General features: G+C 38.2%; 1 protein-coding gene across 1 annotated transcript in view; it reads left to right on the top strand.

Moving 5' to 3' along the window:
* The first annotated feature begins 379 nt into the window (after positions 1 to 379).
* NIPSNAP2 (nipsnap homolog 2) overlaps positions 380 to 26,180 on the top strand; it is a 49,870-nt gene continuing 24,069 nt past the window's right edge. Inside the window, exons 1-7 of the mRNA XM_053707459.1 lie at positions 380 to 525; positions 9,350 to 9,489; positions 13,095 to 13,140; positions 15,688 to 15,782; positions 16,274 to 16,344; positions 24,816 to 24,956; positions 26,041 to 26,072. Of these exons, the coding sequence (XP_053563434.1) occupies positions 446 to 525; positions 9,350 to 9,489; positions 13,095 to 13,140; positions 15,688 to 15,782; positions 16,274 to 16,344; positions 24,816 to 24,956; positions 26,041 to 26,072 (605 nt within the window). The 5' untranslated portion in view covers positions 380 to 445. The remainder of the gene's footprint in view (positions 526 to 9,349; positions 9,490 to 13,094; positions 13,141 to 15,687; positions 15,783 to 16,273; positions 16,345 to 24,815; positions 24,957 to 26,040; positions 26,073 to 26,180) is intronic.

Here is a 26,180-nt window from a genome sequence, read left to right as displayed (position 1 = left end):
CAAGTGCATTAGCTTAATAAAAAGATACGTTATACCTAAAACAAAAAAAAACATAAAAAAAAGATGTTTGGGGGTAGATGACAAAGACAGCAATTCTGAAGAGGTATTTGGTGTTTTACGTGCAAACTACTCTAGTGAAAGACTGGCAGAACTTAAGTGTAAAAGTATGCTCAGTACATTATGCGATGTGCAATAAGTAGTTTATTTATTATTATTTTTTTACACAGGCTGAGTCACATTTGATAATCTAGGGGTCTACTGTATACAACACCGTCAAAGCAAAGCATATCTCCATAGTGGCTGCTCTCAATATTGCAGCGCTCCTTGTAGTAGTAGTAGAAGCGCCTATAGGTCAGTTTGCCCTCTAGTGCCCTCTTCTAGTATTACAATCCTGCTCCTCCTCCTGTAACCTGACGTTAGTTGTCAGCGCTGAAGCCTGTGCAAGATGGCGAGCAGAGCAGTGTCCGCGGGATTGAATAGTGCTGCAAGGATTCAGGCCTGCGGGCTGAGTCCTCTGATAATCAGGTGAGAACTGCACTTGTTCTAGGAGTGCTCAGCGCTTTAATTCCGCTGTCTCCGTATATATTTGGGCGTTCTGTCCTCATTATACAGCTTTTACAACACTATAATAATCAGTAGTTTATTACACCGTGCAAGGGCACTGAATCAGTGTTTGCAAACCCACGTGCCCTGTTCTTGTCAATGTCGTCCTTGCGATAGTGCAATGCCAGCGTAGGGCAAGGGCTGCTCAAGGTCACTGCACAATCTGCGGAGCATGCCAGCTAGTGCAGCAGCCATACCCTGGTATTCACACTGGGTTTGTTTTGTATATGGCACCTAAAAGCCCACGCTCCATTTAATATTCCAATGTTCTTAGAACAAATTCTCATAAAGCACATTGCTTCTCCTTATATGAATTGTAACCTATTATTCTTGTACATTAGGTTTGCTGTAACTGTGTAGTGTGAAAAAGAACTGTACAAAACGTTAGTGTCTCATTAATGTTTGTTGCACACAATTACTATGTCTTTAGTGTTTTGTTTATGTGTAACATTTAACAATTTTCTAGAGAGCCAACAAAATAAGTTATTGGGAAGGCAAGTGTTTTGTCCAGTTTTTTATAGTTGCAATAATTACATTCAGTATAACTTTTAGAGTACAGTCAAGGAACATTAGGATGCCATAGACATGTATAAAAGTACAATAAAAATAAGTTCCCATTGAAACTTCGAGTTCTGTTCAATTCATGACTAAAAGGGCATTTTTATAGTATATATAGAGATTCGTTTTTCTATTAGTTAAAAAAAGTTTTTGTTAAAAAATGTACCTTAAACGTTTGTTTAAAAAATTATTCATATTACAAACCAATATGTAGCTATGACATTAACCAATCAATAATGTAGTATTATTGCCAAATTGAGCTCTCTAAATTTTAACATTGAGGCATTAAACTGCAATCTTGATTGGTTTTATTCTTAACAAATCAAAATATTTTTTTAAAAAAAATATAGAAATTAGAGTGTAAATTGTTCTCCTAGGTGAAACATTTACTAAGAACTATCATAAGCTGCTTGCCAACATAAACTTTACTTTTAACCCCTTAATGACCACAGCACTTTTCCATTTTCTTTCCGTTTGGGACCAAGGTTATTTTTACATTTCTGCTGTGTTTGTGTTTAGCTGTAATTTTCCTCTTACTCATTTATTATACCCACACATATTATATACCGTTTTTCTCGCCATTAAATGGACTTTCTAAAGATACCATTATTTTCATCATGTCTTATAATTTACTATAAAAAAATTATAAAATATTAGTAAAAAATTGAAAAAAAAACACACTTTTTCTAACTTTGACCCCCAAAATCTGTTACACATCTACAACCACCAAAAACACCCATGCTGAATAGTTTCTAAATTTTGTCCTGAGTTAAGAAATACCCAATGTTTATATGTTCTTTGCTTTTTTTGCAAGTTATAGGGCCATAAATACAAGTAGCACTTTGCTATTTCCAAACCACTTTTTTTCAAAATTAGCGCTATCTTTCAGGAATCCCTGAATATCCCTTGACATGTATATTTTTTTTTTTTAGAGGACATACCAAAGTATTGATTTAGGCCCATTTTGGTATATTTCATGCCACCATTTCACCGCCAACTGCGATCAAATAAAAAAAATTGTTCACTTTTTCACAAATTTTTTCCCAAACTTTAGGTTTCTCACTGAAATTGTTTACAAACAACTTGTGCAATTATGGCATACATGGTTGTAAATGCTTCTCTGGGATCCCCTTTGTTCAGAAATAGCAGACATATATGGCTTTGGCTTTGCTTTTTGGTAATTAGAAGGCCGCTAAATGCCACTGTGCACCACATGTGTATTATGCCCAGCAGTGAAGGGGTTAATTAGGGAGCTGGCAGGGTTAATTTTAGCTTTAGTGTAGAGATCAGCCTCCCACCTGACACATCACACCCCCTGATCCCGCCCCCCCCCCACAATTGTCCCCGCCATCTTAAGTACTGCCAGAAAGTCTGCCAGTACTAAAATAAAAGGTATCTTTTATTTATTTTTTTTTAGCATATTTACATATGCTGCTGTGTAGGATCCCCCCTTACCCCCCAACCTCCCTGATCCCCCCCCCCCCCCCAAAAAAAAACAGCTCTCTAACCCTGCCCCTCTGCCTTTTTGGGGGCCATCTTGGGTACTGGCAGCTGTCTGCCAGTACCCAGTATGCATAAAATAAAGTGCTTTTAATATTTTTTCCCCGTTTTTTTTTCTTTCTGTAGTGCAGCTTCCCCCCCACAGACAAACCCAACACACCCTGATTTATATTTGTTTTATTATTTTTTTAATATTCCCCCCACTTTTATACTTAATACATTTTCTGTAGAGTAGCGGTTCCCACCCGATTCCTTCCCGTGCACGCGCCCCCTCGTGCACGCGCTCGGCCCCCCCCCCGTCTACCCCCGCCCACGATCCCACCCCCCTTCACATCACTGGGTCCATCGATGGCCGCCACCCGCCTCCCAGACCGGCTCCCACCCACCAACGATACCGGCCATCAATGTCCGGTGCAGAGAGGGCCACAGAGTGGCTCTCTCTTCATCGGATGGCCAACGGATGTTATTGCAGGATGCCTTGATATAGAGGCATCACTGCAATATCCGGAAAGCGGCTGGAAGCGATCAGGATCGCTTCCACCGCTTTCCCAGACTGTTAACTGTCTTTTTTTTTTTGAGGACGTACCCTGCACGTCCTCGGTCATTAAGGGGTTAAGGTAATGGTTGAATAGTGGTGTTTGGGGGCCTGTTGGTCAGTGCAGTTATGTTTTTTTGTAGTTTTTTTAGTTCAGTTTAGGTTTATTGGGGTAAGGTCTCTGTTTAGGGTGATTGTATTGTAATCTATTTGATAGAGATACCAGTGTTATTGCAGTTGGGTTCATGTGCTCCCTTCCAGGCAGGTAAACACCCTGTAATTACAAGATTTGTTCGCTGTGTTGCATTAAATTATAGTTTTAAATTTGTAAAGCATTAAATGGGCAGTACATACCTTGATATTTTATATAAAATGGTTACTTATGCATAATGAAAAAACTTTGAAATATATATTTTATTAATTTTGCCTCCTTTTTATGTAATTTAGCTCTGAAAATTGAGCAACTTTTAATTCTTCGAACGTGAAATGCCCCTGCTGACTTATCAAGGCTAACTCAGCAACATATCTGTCCCTAATTGGATTTTACTGATGATAACTGCAAAACAATGTACTTTATACTAACATTGACAATTGTAGTAAATAAGATGATAGGACGTGGCTGATATGTTGTTGTATGGCAACACAACAGAACTGTCTTGTAAATATAAGGTGTTTACTGTGCCTTTAACACATTGTGTGCCGCATTTGTTTTTCAGTAGCCAAACTCTACCCACCTGTTGCCTTATTTTAAGCATCCAATCTGATTATGTTAGTGGAGTAGACACAGCCCGTCTCATTTTGGTAGCAAGCTATCCTTTGATTTGCTGTATCTTATCAATTCCTTTAAAGCCTATTAGAGACAGATATGTGGCAGGGTTAGGTTTGTGAAGTTTTGAATATTTGAAATGCAAACTTCAGAATTGGAAAATATGTTTCTGACTTAAAGTGAAGGTCAATTTTCAAGTAAAAGTGCTGGGGTTTTTAAAAAAAAAAAAATATTAAAAACAGGGTCACTTTCATTCATGAAAATTGACATGGCACCGTATTTTAAAAATACTTACCTTGTTCTTCTGAAACGCCGGATTGCCGCTCTGAAAAGTTGTCCCACCTGCTTCTTCCTGGTTTACTTACCCAGCAATGACGAAACCGGCTTGGAGGATGCCGGTGTTCTGTGAAGGGACCGAACTTTGTAAAACAGTGAACCATGTCACTTCCTGTGACGTTTCATCAGCTGTTGCTCTCAGTTTGAGCCTAATACGCATGCGTGGCAGATTCTTCACATTCCTGGGCGCATACGTAACGGTAAAACTATTTACAATTGTGAAATTCTGAAACCATTGTATAGCGCATGCGTGGGCTTTTCTATCACAAATGGGGGTGTTTTATTGAGCGATGTTTATTGAACACTGTATGCGCATTATGCTGTAAAACAGAAATAAATGTGTAGTTATTTATAAATATTTATTTATATATAAGTTAAAAACATACAAACATTCAAAGCACTAACATGGAAAGATGTTTATTTCTCCCTGCATGACAAACAGCCACTCGGATATCGCCACTGCATATCGTATTTCACAGTAAACATAAAGTTAAGTGCTTTGAATGTTTGTATGTTTTTTAAGTTATATATACATAAATATTTATAAATAACTATACATTTATTTCTGTTTGACAGCATAATACACATACAGTGTTCAATAAACATCGTTCAATAAAACACCCCCATTTGTGATAGAAAAGGCCACGCATGCGCTATACAATGGTTTCATAATTTCACAATTGTAAAGAGTTTTACCGTTACGTATGCGCCCAGGAATGTGAAGAATCTGCCATGCATGCGTATTAGGCTCAAACTGAGAGCAACAGCTGATGAAACGTCACAGGAAGTGACATGGTTCGCTGTTTTATAAAGTTAGGTCCCTTCACAGAACACCGGAATTGTCATTGCTGACGTATGAAGAGACTTGCGACAGGCTGGTGAAGCACTGGAGTGGCTTCAAGAAGAAAAGGTAAGTAGATTTTTAAGAAAACGGTTGAAATGTCAATTTTCATGAATGAAAGTGCCCTTGTTTTTAATAGTTTTTTTTTAAAAAAAAAAACAGGCACTTTCACATGAAAATTGACCTTCACTTTAAAGAGACATCAAACACAAATTGTAACCTGCTGATAATCTACCTTTATTTCTGAGAAGAGTTTTGCAATGAATAATACAGCTTTATTTTGTCAAAAACCCTTTTTGTTTGTTTTTTCTTTTCACTGATTTCCCTGTCCCCAAAACAAAAGGCAGCAAAATAAATAACTAATGTATATTGCAAAAATGATAACGTTTCAATAATTAAATGTTGAGTTTAATGGAAATGGGGAGAAAATAATGAAAATATGAAATAATATTGTAAAGGGTTTTTTAGTACATTTAGACAGTTTTTACTGTCCCTATATGTTTAACCCTATTGCAAGGGTTTAACATAACAATATTGGTACAAAAAATGCTCTAGCGAATAACAGTGTTTTGTTATTGAATCTTTATGTCCCCTGTCAGCTCGTCTTTGTGTCTAGTGGGCACCAATACGCTGCCTGCATTTACCACTGCAGACTATGGCTAGTGTGCAATGCTGCCTCCTGCTTGTGCGCAGCCAATCGTGCGCTAGCATGGGCCGACGGTCGGAAAAGTCCGGGGGATTAACATACACCACATAACAAGTGGAGAAGTGGCTTAAGAAGCAGCTGTCTGATGACCGCTGCTTCTTAAATTTTGAGTACAGGTTCGCCTATGCGAACTTGCAGCTGACGGCTCTCTCAAGATAAATGGGGCTCAAAGGGGCAGATTTATCAATGGTGTGTGTTTATGCGGCACAAAAGAACAGCGTGTTCGCCACACATCGCCAATATGAAAAGTGTATAAATACGGAAATATTTTTTTTTTTTTTTTTTAAGTATTTTGCTTGGTGCTTTATTGTGTTGTGTATGACGTTATATAAAGTGCTTTTGCAGTTTTGAGTTATTGGCAGATGGTGTGAAGGACAAAGCGTGCACCACTGATCTTGTGTAACTCTGTTACTCTGTACATGACATTTTCTGAGCTATATAGAGCATTAGTTCATATTCTCATGTCCCAATTTGGAGAAGATAATGTTACACTGTTGTTTTACTGATATAGAACAATATATCTTGTGCAGTTAAAGCACCTAAAGTGTTTTGTAGATCTATGACTGCAATTTAAGCTGTATACACAAATATAACTAAAGTACACTCAGACTAAAAAGACTACTTAAAGGGACATGAAACCCAAACATTTTCTTTCATGATTCATATAGAGAAAACTATTTAAAACAACCTTCCAATTTATTTCTATTATCTAATTTGCTTCATTCTCTTGGTATCATTGTTTTCACAATTATAAAATAACTTGATAATTTTAAATGCTCTTTCAGTGAAATATTTTTGTACAAACCCAGATTGCAAGGAATTAAGTTTAGAAGCCAAGTTCATTTTTGAAGTTTGTCAGACAAAAATAAACTGTCTGATAGGGTAGTATTTAATTAGTGAATTTGGTAAAGAATGTCTTTTTTTTTATATCTTTATGAAAATGTGCAAATAGAACGTAAATAGCTCGAAAAAAATGACTAGAACAATTTTAGGTATGTAGAAAATATCAAAGAAAACATTAAAGGGAAAGTCAAGTTTCAAATAGGGCATGTCATTTTAAACGACTTTCCAATTTACTTTTATCACCAATTTAGCTTTGTTGGTGTTATTATCAGGTATTTGTAGAGCGCCAAAAGATTCCGTAGCGCTGATTCTCTTGGTATTCTTAGTTGAAAGCTAAACCTAGGAAGGCTCATGATCATTTCTAAGCCCTTGAAGGCCGCCTCTTATCACGTGCTTTTTATTTGCTTTTCACAACAGGGGAGTACTAGTTCATGTGAGCCATATAGATAACATTATGATCACGCCCGTGGCTTGTGGCAGACACTGCACTAATTGGCTAAAATGAAAGTCAATAGATAACTGTGTTGGTTATGCAAAACTGGGGAATGGGTAATAAAGGGATTATCTATCTTTTAAAAAAAAAAACAACAATTCTGGTGTTGACTGTCCCTTTAAAAGGGATATGAAACAATATCATTTTGTGATTCAGACAGAGCATAGCATTTTAAAAAAGTTTCCAATTTACTTCTATTATAAAATTTGCTTTGTTCCCATGATATTTGGCGTATAAGAGATGCCTAGGTAGGCATCTGGAACACTATATGGCAGGAAATAGTGGGCTTGCAAATGGATAACATTCTTGCAAAACTGCTGCCATATAGTGTTCCAGAAATGGTCTGGTTCCTAAGCATATGTCTCTGCTTTTCAACAAAAGATACCAAAAGAACAAAGAAAAAGTGATAATAGAAGTAAATTAGAAAGTTGTTTAAAATTGCATGCTCTCTCCGAATCATGAAAGCAAAATTTTGGGTTTCATTTCCTTTTAAATTTCCTTTGCTGTTATTTGCTATATGCAGGCACAGATGGACAGAGGCATACAAAATAATGGACGTCTGCATCATATGATTTTCTTCTAAAGAGGCTCAAGAATAACGGAAGGGTTTTGGAGGAAGCATGCTTATTTCTAAGGCCTTATTTTTAATTCAACAGCTTGGGTAGCAGTGTATAAAGCTAAGTAATTTAATATTAACTATATTTGGATTTGAGTGGGCATAAGGTTGTTAAAGGGACATTAAACCCAAAACTTTTCCTTCATGATTCAGATAGAACATACAGTTTTACAACTTTCCAATTTACTTCTGTTATCTAATTTGCTTAGTTCTTTTGGTATCCTTTCTTGCAAATCATACCTAGGTTGGCTGGGGAGCTGGGAGCTAACCATTAGTGCATTGCTTCAACAAAGGATACTAAGATAATGATTCTAAATTGATAAGTAAATTGGAAAGTTTAAAAATCTATGCTCTATCATGAGAGAATTTTTTTTGTGTTTCATGTCCCTTTTAATGGGGAAGTGTCATTTTTTATTTATTTAGATATAAGGAGCAATTCGTGATGGGGGATAGGGAGACGGGACCGCTCTCTACGCAGAGAGGAATGCGCTCTCCCATGTCAGAGCTACCCACTCATGCGCAATAGCTCTCTATCCGCTCCGATGTAAACAATGAATCGTGAGACTTGTTGGACTGGAGCATATGAGATCACCTGAATATATATTTACATACAGTAACCTTAATTACCCTAGACAAGTGCTGCTCTATTTAGAGGACCCGATGCTCACTATTGAGTCTCGGCACTCAGTGGGTTCCCATTTTGCAAAGCGCATGCGCATAAAATGCTTGAGTGCCTTTTCCTTGATGCCCCAACAAATAATTGCACGCACATGTAGTAAACGGGGCACATTGGAGTGAGGTATGGGCACCAAATGGGGCAGCTTTTCATTGGATTTTTACTGAAACATAATAATAATAATAATAATTAAAAAAAAAAAGCATCAGCAAAGGGCGGAGGAAGGGGGCAATAGATATACGCTACAGAGTGCTAAAAACTTTATTATAAGACAAGTAATAAATAATTCATGAATGTAAGTTAGGCTAAGTTTTGATCCTTATTATGATGCTTTATTGCAACTAACCAAAGTTTACCATCACTTTAAGTGGTAGCATACTTTCCAAAGTGGCAAAACGCATGTAAATTGTGTTTTTATACTAACTAAACAGATTAGAATTGTTTCCACTTTTCATCACCCCTCAGGCAGCCAGTTGTATAAAAAGTGCACAGGAGTTAGTTCACACAGCCCTACTGTTATTGGCCTTATAAGCCTGGTTGGATGACACAGGCAGCCCTCTAGAAGCTTGGGAAATGAGGGTGGGTAACTGTGGCTGGCAAATGCAGCTGATCAGGTGTCTGTTAAACACTGTCACTAGCACTGATGACTTTTAACAAATATTTTTGCAAACCGTATCAAATTACGTATAAAGTAATATAAATATAAAAGCAGATTCACTTCATTTTGCCTGTTGTAATATAATACACCTGGTCTATACTATGTTGCTACTTTTCCCTGATGCAGGAGGTACATTTGCATTTTTACTGTCAGTGTAATCTGTTCTTGCAGTAACAATTTCTTTTTTTATATATATATATATATATATATATATACAGGGGCCTTTCCTCTTCTAGTCAAAAAGCCAGAGAAGATAGCTGGTTACGGTCACTGTTTGTGCGGAAAGTAGATCCCAGGAAAGATGCTCACTCAAATCTGTTGTCCAAGAAGGAAATCAGCAATCTCTACAAAATACAATGTAAATATTACTGCTACTGTTTATTTATTGTAATAAATATTTAACATGTATGAGTTTCGTCTGTAAAGTGCATAGTTTACTAAAGTCTGCATGTTTTGGGTAAAGAAACAGTCAAACAAAAGCTGCAGAAAATGTCTTCAATATTTTGCTTTGAAGTGTAATTTTTAGCACAATTCAAGAGAAATATTTTGTTTTAAAAAAATAAATGCCTATTTGCTAATTTTACAACAAAATGTTTTTATTCCTTTTCCATTCTTACTATATATTTTTTATAATGCATTTGGATTCTGTATTGAACCACAGCACTAAATAAACACTTAAAGGGAAATGAAACATTCAATACATTTCATTCTGCTCCCTCTAATTATGGGTGCTGCGGTAGGTTCCACTCCGGAATGCTTTGAAAGCTAGATTTCAAAACGGCAGTACCCATAACTAAAGGGAGGCAGCAATAACCATAATATTATGCTTATAAAATGTATTTAGTGTTTAATGTCTCTTTCAATAGATATATATAATTATCTCGGTTTTAACAATAAAAATGAAAATATTCTGAAAAGCATAAGTATTGTAAGATGAAATACAAACAGTAATGCGTATGGTCTACTACTGACATTTAGCATACATAATCTAAAGTAAGAGATTATGATGTAATCATCCTTTGTTTCCAGAATTCTTAATATACAATCATAAAGAAGTGATGACTGCACTATCTGAGATGTAAAAATTGCTTGTGTAACAATAAAAAAAATGAATACACCGGACTACATTTATGAAACTTGTGTGAGATGCTGACAAATTGTTCACTTCCTATCACCAACTCGGTTACAACTAAGGTGGTGACATCTGACCCTTTGAATAAAAGCTGCATTTTTAAATTAAGATGTATTCACTTCTAATTCATTGATTACATGTTTAGCCTCCCAATTATCATCAGAGGTGAATACATCTTAATTTAAAAATGCAGTTTTAATTCAAAGGGTCAGATGCATTTAGATGTCTTGGCATGTGGATAAGTCGGCATAAGAGCAGTTTTCATGATTATTTAATAATGAAACATTGGTGAATCCTGGCCTTAAAGGGACATGAAACCATTTTTTTCTTTAACCCCTTAATGACCGGACCATTTTTCAATTTTCTTACCCTTAATGACAATGGCTATTTTTACATTTCTGCAGTGTTTGTGTTTAGCTGTAATTTCCCTCTTACTCATTTACTGTACCCACACATATTATATACCGTTTTTCTCGCCATTAAATGGACTTTCTAAGGATACCATTATTTTCATCATATCTTATAATTTCCTATAAAAAAAATATAAAATATGAGGAAAAAATTGAAAAAAACACACTTTTTCTAACTTTGACCCCCAAAATCTGTTACACATCTACAATCACCAAAAAACACCTATGCTAAATAGTTTCTAAATTTTGTCCTGAGTTTAGAAATACCCAATGTTTACATGTTCTTTACTTTTTTTGCAAGTTATAGGGCCATAAATACAAGTAGCACTTTGCTATTTCCAAACAACTTTTTTTCAAAATTAGCGCTAGTTACATTGGAACCCTGATATCTGTCAGGAATACCTGAATATCCCTTGACATGTATATATTTTTTTTTAGAAGACAACCCAAAGTATTGATCTAGGCCCATTTTGGTATATTTCATGCCACCATTTCACCGCCAAATGTCATCAAATAAAAAAAAAGTTCACTTTTTCACAAATTTTGTCACAAACTTTAGGTTTCCCACTGAAATTATTTACAAACAGCTTCTGCAATTAAGGCACAAATGGTTGTAAATGCTTCTTTGGGATCCCCTTTGTTCAGAAATAGCAGACTTATATGGCTTTGGGGTTGCTTTTTGGTAAGTAGAAGGCCGCTAAATGCTGCTGCGCACCACACGTAAATTATGCCCAGCAGTTAAGGGGTTAAATTAGGTAGCTTGTAGGGAGCTTGCAGGGTTAATTTTAGCTTTAGGGTAGAGATCAGCCTCCCACCTGACACATCCCACCCCCTGATCCCTCCCAAACAGTTCTCTTCCCTCCCCCACCCCACAATTGTCCCCGCCATCTTAAGTACTGGCAGAAAGTCTGCCAGTACTAAATAAAAGGAGTTTTTCTTTTTTTTAATAAAAAAAAATAAAATGTTTTAGCTGTGATGGACTCCTGCCTTAGCCCCAACCTCCATGATCCCCCCCCCAGCTCTCTAACCCTCTCCCCTACCTAATTGCCGCCATCTTGGGTACTGGCAGCTGTCTGCCAGTACCCAATTTGCCCCCCAAAAAAGTGTTTTTTTTTATTATTTTTTATTTCCATTTTAATTTTTTCTGTAGTGTAGCAGCCCCCCACAATACCCCAACCCCCTCCCCCTCCCAGATCCTCATATATTTATTATTATATTATTACTTTCCCCCCCCCTCTTCCCACTCATTGGTGTCAGTGTGGGTAGGTAATCGCGCGCGCGCGCACGCGCATGCGCGCCCCCGCACGCTCCCGGCACCCGGCGTGCACATTGCACTAACAGGAGCCGGATGCCGGGTAGCGATGGGCCGCCCACCCGCCTCCCTGTTGCGCTCCCACCCACCAACGAACCGGCCGCATCGCTACCGGTGCAGAGAGGGCCACAGAGTGGCTCTCTCTGCATCGGATGCTTTCTAAAGGGTATTGCAGGATGCCTCAATATCGAGGCATCACTGCAATACCCTGAGAGCTGCTGGAAGCGATTGCGATCGCTTCCAGCACTCTCTTAGACAAGTGACGTACCAGGTACGTCCATTGTCACTAACTGCAAGTTTTTGCAGGACGTACCTGGTACGTCACTTGTCATTAAGGGGTTAATGATTCAGATAGAGCATATAATTTTAATCAACTTTCCAGTTTACTTCTATTATACATTTTGCCTCATTCTTTTGGTATCCTTTATTGAAGAAGCAACAATGCACTACTGGGAGCTAGCTGAACACAACTGATGGGACAACAACAAGAGACGTATGTGCATACATAAATCAGCAGCCTGACCCTACCTAGGTATGCTTTTCAACTAGGGATATAAAAAAAAAACAAAGCAAATTTGATAAAAGAATTAAATTGGAATGTTGTTTAAAACTGTATTCTCTATCCGAACCATGAAAGAAAAAAAAAATGTTTTTTCATGTCCCTTTAATTATGTCAAAGCATATAGGCAATAGAGAGAGTGATATTGCTTCCTACCTATATTATCTATTTTAAGTTCTGTAATTATGTCTGCAGGAACTCCATTACTAAGGTTGACATTTTTGATTATAAACCATTTTGCACCCTGTTCCTGTTTTCCATATTTGTAAAAGTTGATCATTAATGATATCTTGAGTTGCACAAGCAATTTTGTTTGTTTGAAACAGTTTTATCTCTGAATCACTTGTGTAATGGTCCTAACCAAGGAATACGCTTTTTTCCAGCTGCATGTATACAGTTGATTTTCATTTCAAATTCATTAAGGTCTTGCAATCATAGCTTTGTGTTTGTTTGTAGTAGCTTACTATACCTTGGCCTTTAAATCTTGCATGCAGGCTGCTGTATTTTTCCCACAAACTTGGGCTCTACCTGAGTCATTTTCTCATTTCAGTTCACAATGTAAAGCCAGAGTGCCTGGAAACCTACAACAAGTTGTGGTAAGTGGGACAATGCTGGCCTCTGAGCACCTGTGTCATTCCCAACAAGTGACTAATGCCTCAATATTGACACTGAACTCTTAGTAGGCTTGTGCAATACATTATAGGGACAATTTACCCCAAAATGTTCTCCCCCTTAAATTGTTCCCAATGATCCACTTCACCTGCTTGAGTGTATTAAAATGTTTACAAGTAGCTCGTTTACCCTTATTTCTGAATTTGAAATAGCTGATTTAACCTGTGGAATACCATCCTACACTGAGTTTCTATACTGGAGTCTAGGCTAGTGATAAGCCTAAGTAAACACAGCCAGCAGAAGAAACTACGCTCCCGTTGGGGTGCAGGATAGTTAAGTAATAAAATGTTAATTTTCCAGTTTTCTCTCTAAGGCAGGGGTGTCAAACTGGCTTTATTTGCAAATAATTGATTAGTGTTGTCAAAGAATATAACATTAAAAGATACTCAATACAATTCACAAACATAGCAGTGGCAATATATGTAGATAGTGTGCGGCCTGCATGAGTTACACTTGTATGTAATATGGCCCGCAACTCATACAATTTTGACCCACCTACTCTAAGGCCCTGATATTCAAAGATGCTCCAGCTTGGAGAGAAATTGTAGTTCAGACTTCACAAAAAAAAAGGGTTGAACTCTCCAGCACATTGAGATCTCTCTCATTTATGTATGTGAGGCAGAGACAAGCCCTGTGCAAGATAGCACTGCATGATACGAGCATTATGGTATTGCTTACACTTTGTGCATTTTATTTTATATTACTATACATTTCAGATTGGGTTCTTTCAGCATTTAAGCCTTGTACTTTCTTATTTGTATTTTAGTACATTTAAATTTTGATCTATCAGTGATTTTACACATACTGATTATGCTTTGAAAGTTTCTGTGTTACTTTGATCATACCTTTTTTTTTTTTATATATATATATATATTTGTGTATCTTTTACAAATGACTTTGTATCTTCTCCATTTTAAACTGACCGTTTCAGAAAGTGGGAGGGACAGGGCAGTTCACTGGGCTGAACAGGGGAGTTCCCAGGGTATGTCTGAAGCTCTTTCATGTAGTTTAGTTTTTGGGAAGGATGATTCATCAGTAACAATATAGTTAGAGTGAACAAGCATGTGTGACTTTAGAAGTAAGCTTCATTTATGTTTATTTTATTTTCCCCTTTTAATGCACACTGTCTGAATGCTAATAACTTTTCCCAGACTCAACAACATTTTTAGATCATAAATAAAAACTCTTTCTATCTCTCTAAAATATTTTCAGCCTTGAAATACCAGGCAGCAAAATATATTTATACAGCTTACACCAGTTTTAAATTTAGGCCCAGTAAAAAAAAATTTTTATCAGTGGAGACACACACACACCTGTGAGCTAACATTTAAAAAATAAAAAAAATAAAAGATAAAGTGGGTCAGAAGATGGTAACCACAGTACAGGTTTTCAAGCTGTAGGTTTAGATAAAGGAAAAGCCTATGAAATGCACACAATGATCGCGGGACATCTCTTAAGAGAACAGTAAACCCTTTTGAGATGGTAATATAAAATGCAGGCAGTCCCCGGGTTACGTACAAGATAGGGACTTTAGGTTTGTTCTTAAGTTGAATTTGTATGTAAGTTGGAACAGGCACTTTTTTTTAGGTGAAACTCTAGCCAAACATTTTTTTTTGTTTTGGATAGCATAGGATAAAGTTTGTTTTGCTATCTGTGCCCCTGTTCAGAAAATTTCACATCACTTTCTGTCCTTGTGACAATTGGATTTTCAGTATTTTGGATTATCCTGGAAAGAAGGATTGTCTATTTTCTCTGTATGTAAGTACGAGTTGTACTTAAGTCGGATGTCTGTAACCCGAGGACTGCCTGTATGTAGTTTATAGGTAGCTAAAAAAAATGTAGGCTGTTTGATTCCTGTTAAAAGTTCATACTACAGACTTAAAGGGACATAAAACCCAATTTTTTCTTTCATGATTTGGAGAGTGTAATTTTAAACAACTTTTCCAATTCACTTCTGTTTTCTGATTTGTTTCATAGGTAGGTTAAGGTAGGTTAAGGAGCTGCTGACTAGTGACTGCACATAAATACCTCATGCACTTGGCTCACCCATGTGCATTGCTGTTTCTTCAACAAAGGATACAAAGAAAATTTTACCAAATCAGACAACAGGAGTAAATTAAGTTGTTTAAAATTGTATTCTCTATCTCAATCATGAAAGAAAAGGTTTGGGTTTCATGTCCCTTTAACACTACTATATTCAACATAGTTAATGGTTGACCAGTTTATAACTGTCATTAATTAGCCTCAGCAGAGAAGTAAACATAGGTTACAACATTGATTTATCGATACTTAGATTTTATATTTATCTTTTCAATATTTAAGCAGGTAATATAATTTGAAAAAACATCTACGTATAATATTATTCACAGGCCAATCTTTGCTTTGAATATATCATTCTATGTAGCATTTATTTAATATTTTGTGTCCCTTTTTAAGTTTGTTTAAATGACCATTATTCTCTGTTTTTTAAGTGAAGAGATATTGCCAAAGATTCATGCAGAGGAAGACTATCCATGCACTCTTGTAGGCACTTGGAACACTTGGTACGGGGAACAAGATCAGGCTGGTATGTTAAGGAATACGCTGTATGTCACATTTGTTTTGGTATTATGTTTACATATCAAACACTTACACTTTGTGTTCTGACAGAACTTAAAAAGGAAAAACATTAAGACACATGCACTGAGGTTTTTGGTGGTCATTAGTTAGGGCCCATTGGTCTTTTGTGTAATCTATTTTTCGATTAATTTTACTTGTAGTAAAAGGTAAAATGAAACTCACAAAGTTGTTGCAAGAATATTTATTATACATTTGTAGTTTTAAGTAATGTAAAATAATGCATGATTGTCATTTGTTTTGATTGGCTAGAGAGATTGTAATTAAGAAACACATGAGAATGCAATTTTTTCACAAAGAGTGTGCATATTTATTTATTAACACATTGCTTATGGGAGTTTGCACTGCTCATACTTGAGTGTTTGGTTCTAATAGATTTCAGATTTTTTTAATAAAATATAAGTACTTGTCAAATGGGTTTTTCCTCTTTGGTTGTTTAAGTTCACCTATGGAAGTACGAAGGAGGATACCCAGCTCTGACTGACGTCATGAATAAACTTAGAAAAAACAAGGTAAGCACAGACTGCATTATATATACTGCACTGAACAATGTATAAGGACTTATTAAAAAAAAAAAAAATGTTTGCTACCGTGTGCGTGTTTTTGTGGAAATTTCAGAAAGTTTTCGTGAATAAAGCAAACAAATTAAATAAAGACCATTTCTCCTACATTGGTGTATCCGGTCCACGGCTTCATCCTTACTTGTGGGATATTCTCAATCCCTACAGGAAGTGGCAAAGAGAGCACACAGCAGAGCTGTCCATATAGCTCCCCTCAGGCTCCGCTCCCCCAGCCATTCTCTTTGCCGCTCTAACTAGTAGCATCTCCACGGGGGTGGTAAAGAGTATGTGGTGTTAGTTGTAGTTTTTTATTTCTTCTATCAAGAGTTTGTTATTTTAAAATAGTGCCGGCTTGTACTATTTACTCTGAAGCAGAAAGTGATGAAGATTTCTGCTGAGAGGAATATGATTTTAGCACCAGTAACTAAAATCCATTGCTGTTCCCACGCAGGACTGTTAAATACCAGAGACCTTCAGTTGGGGGGAACAGTTTGCAGGCTTAACTGCTTCAGGTATGATCAGTCATATTTCTAACAAGACCAAGTAATGCTAGAAGACTGTCAGTAATCCCCTCAGGGATAGGTAAGCCATTTTTCTCAGACTCTATAAAATGATGGCTTATGTTAAGGGCTCTTTGCTGGTTGACACTATTGTGGGCTTAATCGATTGCGTTTTAGCATGTTTTCAGTATGTATAAGGTGTTTTTTTGAGACTTTTGAAACACTTATGGGGTTTAATATTGCGCCTGGCACTTAATTAGACACCTAATCTGGTCTAAAGGCCTCACCACTCTGGAATGTAGAGGGAGGAGGCCTAATTTTCGCGCCTCAATTGCGCAGTTATTTTGACTAGACAGTTCATGCAGCTTCACGTGGGGAGTCCAGAGACATCAGAAAGGACTTCAGAGAGGCTTATTTCCTACCCAAATAATCCCTAAGGAAGGTAAAAGCCACAGTAGAGGCTGTGGCATTGTACTGTAGCGTTTTTAACCGGTTAATTGCTGTACTTAGCTCCGGTTTTGGCATTAAGGGGTTAATTGGTCTGAAAATTTGTGTGCAATCTTTTCAAAGCATTAAGACACTGTGGTGAAAATTTCGTTAAAGACGGATGTTTATTTGATGGTTTTTTGATACTTCAGTAATAAAGTGTGCACTTTTATTATTTAAAGACACAGTAACTTTTTTGTCAAAATTAATTTTTATTGCATTGAAGTTCTGTCTAAGTCTGTCAAACATGTCTGACCCTTCAGATAGCCTATGTTCTGTATGTTTAAAGGCCAAGGCGGTTCCCCCATTAAATTTATGTGTGAAGTGTGCCATAGCGTCCAAACAGCTTAAGGACCGTACAGTCAAGCTTAAAGATGTAGCCCTATATGATTCTTTAGCTGAAGGTAGTGAGGATAGCCCGCTATCCACTCCTTCTGTGTCAACACCAGCTATGCCCGCGCAAGCGATGCCCAGTACATCTAACGCACCAATTGCTATTACTATGCAACAGTTAGCAGCAGTAATGGATAATTCTCTCACAGCATTTTTATCCAAACTGCCAGCTTTCCAAGGAAGCGTGATTGCTCAGTTTTAAATACAGAAAATGAGCAAGCAGACGCAGAGGATAATTTATCTGTAGTGCCCTCACATCAATCTGACTTGGCGGTGAGGGAGGGCCTGTCTGAGGGAGAAATTTCTGGCACAGGAAAAGTTTCTCAGCAGGCAGAGCTAGATACCATAGCATTTAAGTTAGAACACCTCCGTGCCCTGCTTAAGGAGGTCCTAGCTACACTTGATGATTGTGACCCTTTGGTGGTCCCAGAAAAATTGTGTAAAATGGACGAATTCTTTGAGCTCCCAGTACACACTGATGCGTTTCCGATACCTAAGAGGGTGGCGGATATCGTGACTAGGGAGTGGGAGAAGCCAGGTGTACCTTTTGTTCCCCCTCCTATATTTAAGAAAATGTTCCCAATTGTTGACCCCAGAAGGGACGCGTGGCAGACGGTCCCTAAGGTAGAGGGGGCAGTTTCAACACTAGCTAAGCGCACGACTATACCAATAGAAGACAGTTGCGCTTTTAAAGATCCTATGGATAAAAAATTAGAAGGTTTACTTAAGAAAATTTTTGTTCAACAAGGTTTTCTTCTTCAACCAATTTCTTGCATTATTCCTGTAACCACTGCAGCAGCTTTTTGGTTTGAGGAACTAGAAAACTCGCTCCAGAAGGAGACTTCTTATGATGAAGTCATGGACAGAATTCACGCCCTGAAGTTGGCGAATGCTTTCATTACAGATGCCGCTTTGCAGTTAGCTAAATTAGCGGCGAAAAATTCTAGTTTCGCAATCGTGGCGCGCAGAGCGCTTTGGCTAAAATCTTGGTCGGCGGATGTGTCGTCCAAAACAAAATTGCTTAATATTCCTTTCAAGGGTAAGACCCTATTCGGGTCAGAGTTGAAAGAAATTATTTCAGATATCACTGGGGGAAAGGGCCATGCCCTCCCACAGGATAGACCTTTCAAAGCTATAAATAAGTCTAATTTTCGTTCCTTTCGCAATTTCAGGAACGGTCCGGCTTCTACCTCTACAGCCACTAGGCAAGTGGGTAACGCATCCCAGCCCAAACCAGCATGGAAACCATTGCAAGGCTGGAACAAGGGTAAAAAGGCCAAGAAGCCTGCTGCTGCTACCAAGACAGCATGAAGGGGTAGCCCCCGATCCGGGACCGGATGTAGTAGGGGGCAGACTTTCTCTCTTTGCTCAGGCAAGAGATGTTCCGGACCCCTGGGCACTAGAAATTGTTTCTCAGGGGTATCTTCTAGAATTCAAGGACTTTCCTCCAAAGGGAAGGTTCCACATGTCTCGCTTATCTTTAGACCAGATAAAGAGACAGGCATTCTTACGTTGCGTAGAAGACCTACTAAAAATGGGAGTGATACACCCAGTTCCAACAGCAGAACAAGGACTGGGTTTTTACTCAAACCTGTTTGTAGTTCCCAAAAAGGAAGGAACTTTCAGGCCAATACTGGATTTAAAAATCCTAAACAATTTCCTCAGAATTCCATCATTCAAAATGGAAACCATTCGGACAATTTTACCTATGATCCAGGAGGGTCAATATATGACTACCGTGGACTTAAAGGATGCGTACCTGCATATTCTTATCCACAAAGATCACCATCAGTTCCTGAGGTTCGCCTTTCTGGACAAGCATTACCAGTTTGTGGCTCTTCCCTTCGGGTTGGCCACTGCTCCCAGAATTTTCACAAAGGTGCTAGGGTCCCTTCTAGCGGTGCTAAGACCAAGGGGCATTGCAGTAGCACCTTACCTAGACGACATCTTAATACAAGCATCGTCCTTTCACAAAGCAAAGGCTCATACGGACATTGTTCTAGCCTTTCTAAGGTCTCACGGGTGGAAGGTGAACATAGAAAAGAGTTCTCTGTCCCCATTCACAAGAGTTCCCTTCCTGGGAACAATAATAGACTCGGTAGAAATTAAGATCTTTCTGACGGAGGTCAGGAAGTTAAAACTTTTGAACTCTTGTCGAGTTCTTCATGAAATTCCTCAACCCTCCATAGCTCAGTGCATGGAGGTAATAGGACTGATGGTTGCAACAATGGACGTGGTTCCCTTTGCTTGAATTCATTTAAGACCACTGCAACTGTGCATGCTCAAACAGTGGAATGGGGATTATTCAGATTTGTCTCCCCAGATACAAATGGACCAGAAAACCAGAGACTCACTCCTCTGGTGGTTGTCTCAGGATCACCTGTCTCAGGGAATGAGTTTCCGCAGACCGGAGTGGATCATTGTCACGACCGACGCCAGCCTCTTAGGCTGGGGTGCGGTCTGGGACTCCCTGAAAGCTCAGGGTCTATGGTCTCGGGAAGAATCTCTTCTCCCGATAAACATTTTGGAATTGAGAGCGATATTTAATGCGCTCCAGGCATGGCCTCAACTAGCAGAGGCCAAATTCATCAGATTTCAGTTGGACAACATGACGACTGTAGCGAACATCATTCATCAGGGAGGACAAAGAGTTCCCTGGCGATGAGGGAGGTATCCAAGATCATAAAATGGGCAGAGGATCACTCCTGCCATCTATCAGCAATTCACATCCCAGGAGTGGACAACTGGGAAGCGGATTATCTGAGTCGTCAGACTTTCAATCCGGGGGAGTGGGAACTTCACCCGGAGGTTTTTGCCCAGTTAACTCCACTATGGGGCCTTCCAGATCTGGATCTGATGGCGTCACGTCAGAACTCCAAAGTTCCACGTTACGGGTCCAGGGATCCCAAGGCGACATTGGTAGATGCCTTGGTCGTTCAATCTAGCTTATGTCTTTCCACCGTTTCCTCTTCTCCCCCGGCTAGTAGCCAGGATCAAACAGGAGAAGGCTTCGGTAATTCGGATAGCTCCTGCGTGGCCACGCAGGACTTGGTATGCAGACCTGGTGAATATGTCATCGGTTCCACCATGGAAGCTACCTTTTGAGGCAGGACCTTCTAATCCAAGTTCCATTCGAACATCCAAACCTAGTTTCTCTGCAACTGACTGCTTGGAGATTGAACGCTTAATTCTAGCTAAGCGTGGGTTTTCGGAATCAGTTATAGATACTCTGATCCAGGCTAGAAAGCCTGTCACCAGGAAAATTTACCATAAGATATGGCGGAAATATCTTTGCTGGTGCGAATCCAAGGGTTACTCATGGAGTAAGATTAGGATTCCAAGGATACTATCTTTTCTCCAAGAAGGATTGGAGAAAGGTCTGTCAGCTAGTTCCTTAAAAGGACAGATATCTGCTCTATCTGTTTTGTTACACAAGCGTCTGGCAGCCGTGCCAGATGTTCAGGCGTTTGTACAGGCTTTAGTCAGAATCAAGCCTGTCTATAGACCTGTGGCTCCTCCATGGAGTCTAAATTTAGTTCTTTCAGTTCTTCAAGGGGTTCCGTTTGAACCTCTTCATTCCATAGATATTAAGTTACTATCTTGGAAAGTTTTGTTTTTGGTAGCTATTTCTTCTGCTAGAAGAGTTTCTGAATTGTCTGCTTTGCAGTGTAATTCACCCTATCTGGTGTTTCATACAGATAAGGTCGTTTTACGTACCAAACCTGGTTTTCTTCCAAAAGTGGTTTCCAATAAGAATATTAACCAGGAAATAGTTGTTCCTTCTCTGTGTCCTAATCCAGTTTCTAACAAGGAACGTCTGTTACACAATCTTGATGTGGTTCGTGCTTTGAAGTTTTATCAAAAAGCAACTAAGGACTTCAGACAAACATCGTCCTTGTTTGTCGTCTATTCTGGCAAGAGGAGAGGTCAAAAGGCAACTGCTACCTCTCTGTCTTTCTGGCTGAAAAGCATCATCCGGTTGGCTTATGAGACTGCTGGAAGGCAGCCTCCTGAACGAATTACAGCTCACTCTACTAGAGCTGTGGCTTCCACATGGGCTTTCAAGAATGAGGCTTCTGTTGAACAGATCTGTAAGGCAGCGACTTGGTCTTCACTGCATACATTTGCCAAATTTTACAACTTTTGCTTCTTCGGAGGCTATTTTTGGGAGAAGGGTTTTACAAGCAGTGGTGCCTACCATTTAGGTTACCTGACTTGTTCCCTCCCTTCATCCGTGTCCTAAAGCTTTGGTATTGGTTCCCACAAGTAAGGATGAAGCCGTGGACCGGATACACCAATGTAGGAGAAAACAGAATTTATGTTTACCTGATAAATTTCTTTCTCCTACGGTGTATCCGGTCCATGGCCCACCCTGGCATTTGGTCAGGTTTAAATTTATTTTTGTAAACTACAGTCACCACTGCACCCTATGGTTCTCCTTTTTCTCCTAACCGTCGGTCGAATGACTGGGGGGGGGCGGAGCCTGAGGGGAGCTATATGGACAGCTCTGCTGTGTGCTCTCTTTGCCACTTCCTGTAGGGATTGAGAATATCCCACAAGTAAGGATGAAGCCGTGGACCGGATACACCGTAGGAGAAAGAAATTTATCAGGTAAACATAAATTCTGTTTTTATCCAGTAGTTTATCTTATATTATAGATTATTTTTACTAAAGGGGCATTAAACTTAAAGGGATACTAAGCCCACATTTTTTCTTTCAGGATTCAGATAGAGCATGCAATTTTAAGCAACTTTCTAATTTACTCCTATTATCAATTTTTCTTTGTCCTCATGTTATCTTGATTTGAAAAAGCAGTAATAAAAGGTTAGAAGCCCTCCCATTTTTAGTTCAGCACCTTGGTAGAGCTTGCTGATTGGTTTGCTACATTTAGCCACAAATCGGCAAGTGCTACCCAGGTGCTGAACAAAAAATGGTCCGGCTCTAAAGCTTACAGTACTGCTTTTTCAAATAAAGATAGCATGAGAACAAAGAAAAATTGATCATAGGAGTAAATTAGAAAGGTGCTTAAAATCTCATGCTCTATCTGAATCATGAAAGAAGAAAAAAATGGGTTTAGTATCCCTTTAAGTAATTTCCCCATTTTAAAACATGTATTTTATCTCACACTCTCTTGTAAGAACCATATCCGTACTGTTGGGTATATCGCCTCTGGAGTAGATAGAAACATCTCCTAGAGGATTCCTACCATGGCACAGCGTGGTCCTGAATAAACTGGCAGGAACGTTTTGAAGTTTCTGATTGTTATTGTGCTTTTGTCCGTAATGTACTCTGGGAAAGATTCTCGGTGTTCTTTTGGTCATGGTTATGTAGGTAAATAAGGCTTTTGGACAGTTTTTCTCTGTGCTATTAAATAAAAAAAAAACAGGATACATATTTTGGCTCAATGTTCATCTTCCCTTGATGATCTTTGAGATTTGGCTGTACTGTTAACTTTTTTTTTTTTTTTTTTTTTAATATTTTTGGAAGCTTTTTATTTTTTTTTTTTTTTTTTTCTTTTTTTTTTTTATCTCTTTAGTAGCTTCTAATTAAAGTGAAAGTCAATCCTAGTATTTGTGAAATGCTGGGATTGACCGTTGGAACGAATAAAGGGGACTTTCTTTCATGAAGTATAAAATACTTCATGCAGAAAGCTCCTTTATTTGTTTCAAGCATTTGCTGCACTGAGCTGTTCAGGCAGCCCACAGCAGAACGCTGTTTTGCTCGAGAGGTGACATTTTCACCTCTTAGCCAATAACCATGTGGGAAATCCGGCTTGTCTCCTTGTGGTGTTGTATTTCCCACAGGCTTTTTGCTAAGAGGTGACGTTTCCACCTCTTAGCAAACAGTGTTCTGACGTGGGCTGCCTAGCGTTTCACAAATGCTAGGATTGACAATCACTTTAATTAGAAACTACTAAGGAGATTTAAAGAAAAAGCTTTCAAAACTGCTTCAACCTACTGGATTTGCTCCTGCATCCCAATAGCCTGTTATTTCGTAAAAAAAACCCAGTTCTTTTTAAGATCCAAGCTCATTCAACCAAGGGGATTGCAGCTCCTTGGGCCTGTCATTATGAAACTTCAGTGGAAGTTATGTAAAGCAGCCATATGGTCTTTCACTATATTCTAGGTTTTAATGAGTTTGCTTCAAATCAAGCAGTATCTGTCTGAAATGTGTAACTGACTGTGCTATTTCAGTTCCAGGCAGAGGGTTTCTTCTCTTCTTATGATCTATTTGTAGTAATGAACTTATTTTGTTCTTTAAGGGGAGTGGGTATAAGTAGGAGTTGAAATCCAGCCCATTAGTCTTTAAAATCACACACCCACACCCACACCCCTGGATATGTTTACTAGGCCCAGTTCCTAGAATTTTAACTGTTGCCTATATTTAAGTGCCAGTGAACGAGGAGCTTTTTGTCTTCTGACAGCAAAGCTATACACACATACATGCTCTGGCAGTTCCTATACTTCATTTGATCATTATAGATCAGGGATTCATTTTTATTTTTAAATAAAAGGCAACTGCAGAAATATTAGGAACTTTCATTATTTTTTTTGTTTTGTTTTTAACCCTTTATAAACACATTTTAAGTAAGCAGAGGTTTTACCATAAGTTATGTTCAGCAACATATACACCCAGACTTGCACAGAAATTCATTAGTTCCTCACGGACAATACAGGAGTAAACTAGTGTCAGAGAAGTGCGGCAGTCTATGTATTACAAATGAGTAATAATAGGTGCTGCAGAGGTGCAGGCAAGATATGCATTGGGTGCCTGGAACTTTGGTTGATATCTCTTCTATGAATGATGCCTTAACTTTTTTAAATCGCAATACCTGATAAATCATACCTTTTTAAGAATGTGCATTGCTATGTGTCTTAATATATTATCACTAACTACTGTATAAGAAATATACTTTGTGCTTTCTTCCTTTATTTTACTTTTATTTGGTTTACAACATAAGCAGAACACCATTTTGCCATGTTTTTAGTAAATTAGTTGATACTTTCTTACATGTTGATTTGCTTGTTTCTTTTACATATAAAGGAATTCACAGAGTTCCGTAAAGAGCGGGGAAATATGTTACTGTCTCGCAAGAATCAGCTTCTGCTTGAGTTTAGTTTTTGGAATGAACCTGTCCCAAGGAATGGGCCCAATATTTACGAGCTGAGATCCTATCAGCTGAGGGTGAGTGTAACCTTTACAAGTAACTTATGACAGTTATCTTATTATATGATATCTTTTTGCAGAATGAACACACAGTAGTACGGAACCATATGCAGAAGGGAGTTCATTTATAGCGTGCGTTGGATGTATAGACTTTTAGGCAGTGCAGTTTTCATAAATAAAAAGAGAGAAGCGCTCAACCTGGAAACGAACAATAGCATAATAGCTTGTTATATGGCTAGTTACCACCCAAGAAGCAGCCTCTTTTTGCTCAACATGTGCATTTTACAGAGAAGAACTTTCCTGAAGCATATCAGTCTGATCCGGACTTCACAGTACAGTCCAGCCCCGAAATACCAGGCAATCCCTCTCTGAACGAGAGAAACCGCAAAATGAGAGAAACCGCAAAACCCCAGACGTACGTTGCTCTAGTTAAGATATCATGAATATCTGGCCTGTTAAGGGTCCTGGTGAGGACGGGAGCTGAGAAACACTGTTTTATATAATAGGTTTGTTGGCGACATTAGTTCTTGGCTCAGCCACTCATCTTATCTGTAGAGTAGATGGACAGACATTTCTCCATGCCCTGGATGGATTTTTACCCTATTCCCTCTCATTAGTTTTGTTCTTTTGCTTAATCAATTAATTAAAAAAAAAAATTTCTTTCAACTAAAATGCAAGCTACACAAAAAAGTGAAAGTTTACAGTTTTTTTTGTTTTGTTTGTTGCTAATTTTATTATGGTACGTCGGAATAAGGAAATGTTTTTATATTGCCTACAGCAGTTCCATAATCTTGGCTAATTCCCATGATCACAATAATCGAGCTCCTCTGTTGATAGGTTTCTCACACAAGTGTATTTTCCACCTTGAGGAACAAACTCTGATTTAGTGATTTGTTACTGTAGAAATGAGCAGTGAAACACTATTTACAGTGGGTTAGAATTAATTTACCTTTGTCCCACTCTGACTTTTATAGCTCAAATGTTTTACTTCTGTTGTTTAATGCAAGATGTTCTAATACAGTGGGTAAAATAATTTTATATTAAAATGTATTTAACATTTTTTTTTCCTGTTTTAATAAAAAAAATATGTATTATTTTCCAGCCTGGAACCATGATTGAATGGGGAAACCACTGGTAAGGACATAGATAATATCAGACTGTAATACAAGAAAAATATACATTAACAGTATGTGTATTAATCTGTAGAACAGACTAAAATGATTTAGTGCAACATATTTATAA

Source organism: Bombina bombina, chromosome 3 (genome assembly GCF_027579735.1).
Source record: "Bombina bombina isolate aBomBom1 chromosome 3, aBomBom1.pri, whole genome shotgun sequence".
Classification (NCBI taxonomy): domain Eukaryota; kingdom Metazoa; phylum Chordata; class Amphibia; order Anura; family Bombinatoridae; genus Bombina; species Bombina bombina.
This window is presented reverse-complemented; position numbering and strand designations above follow the sequence as displayed.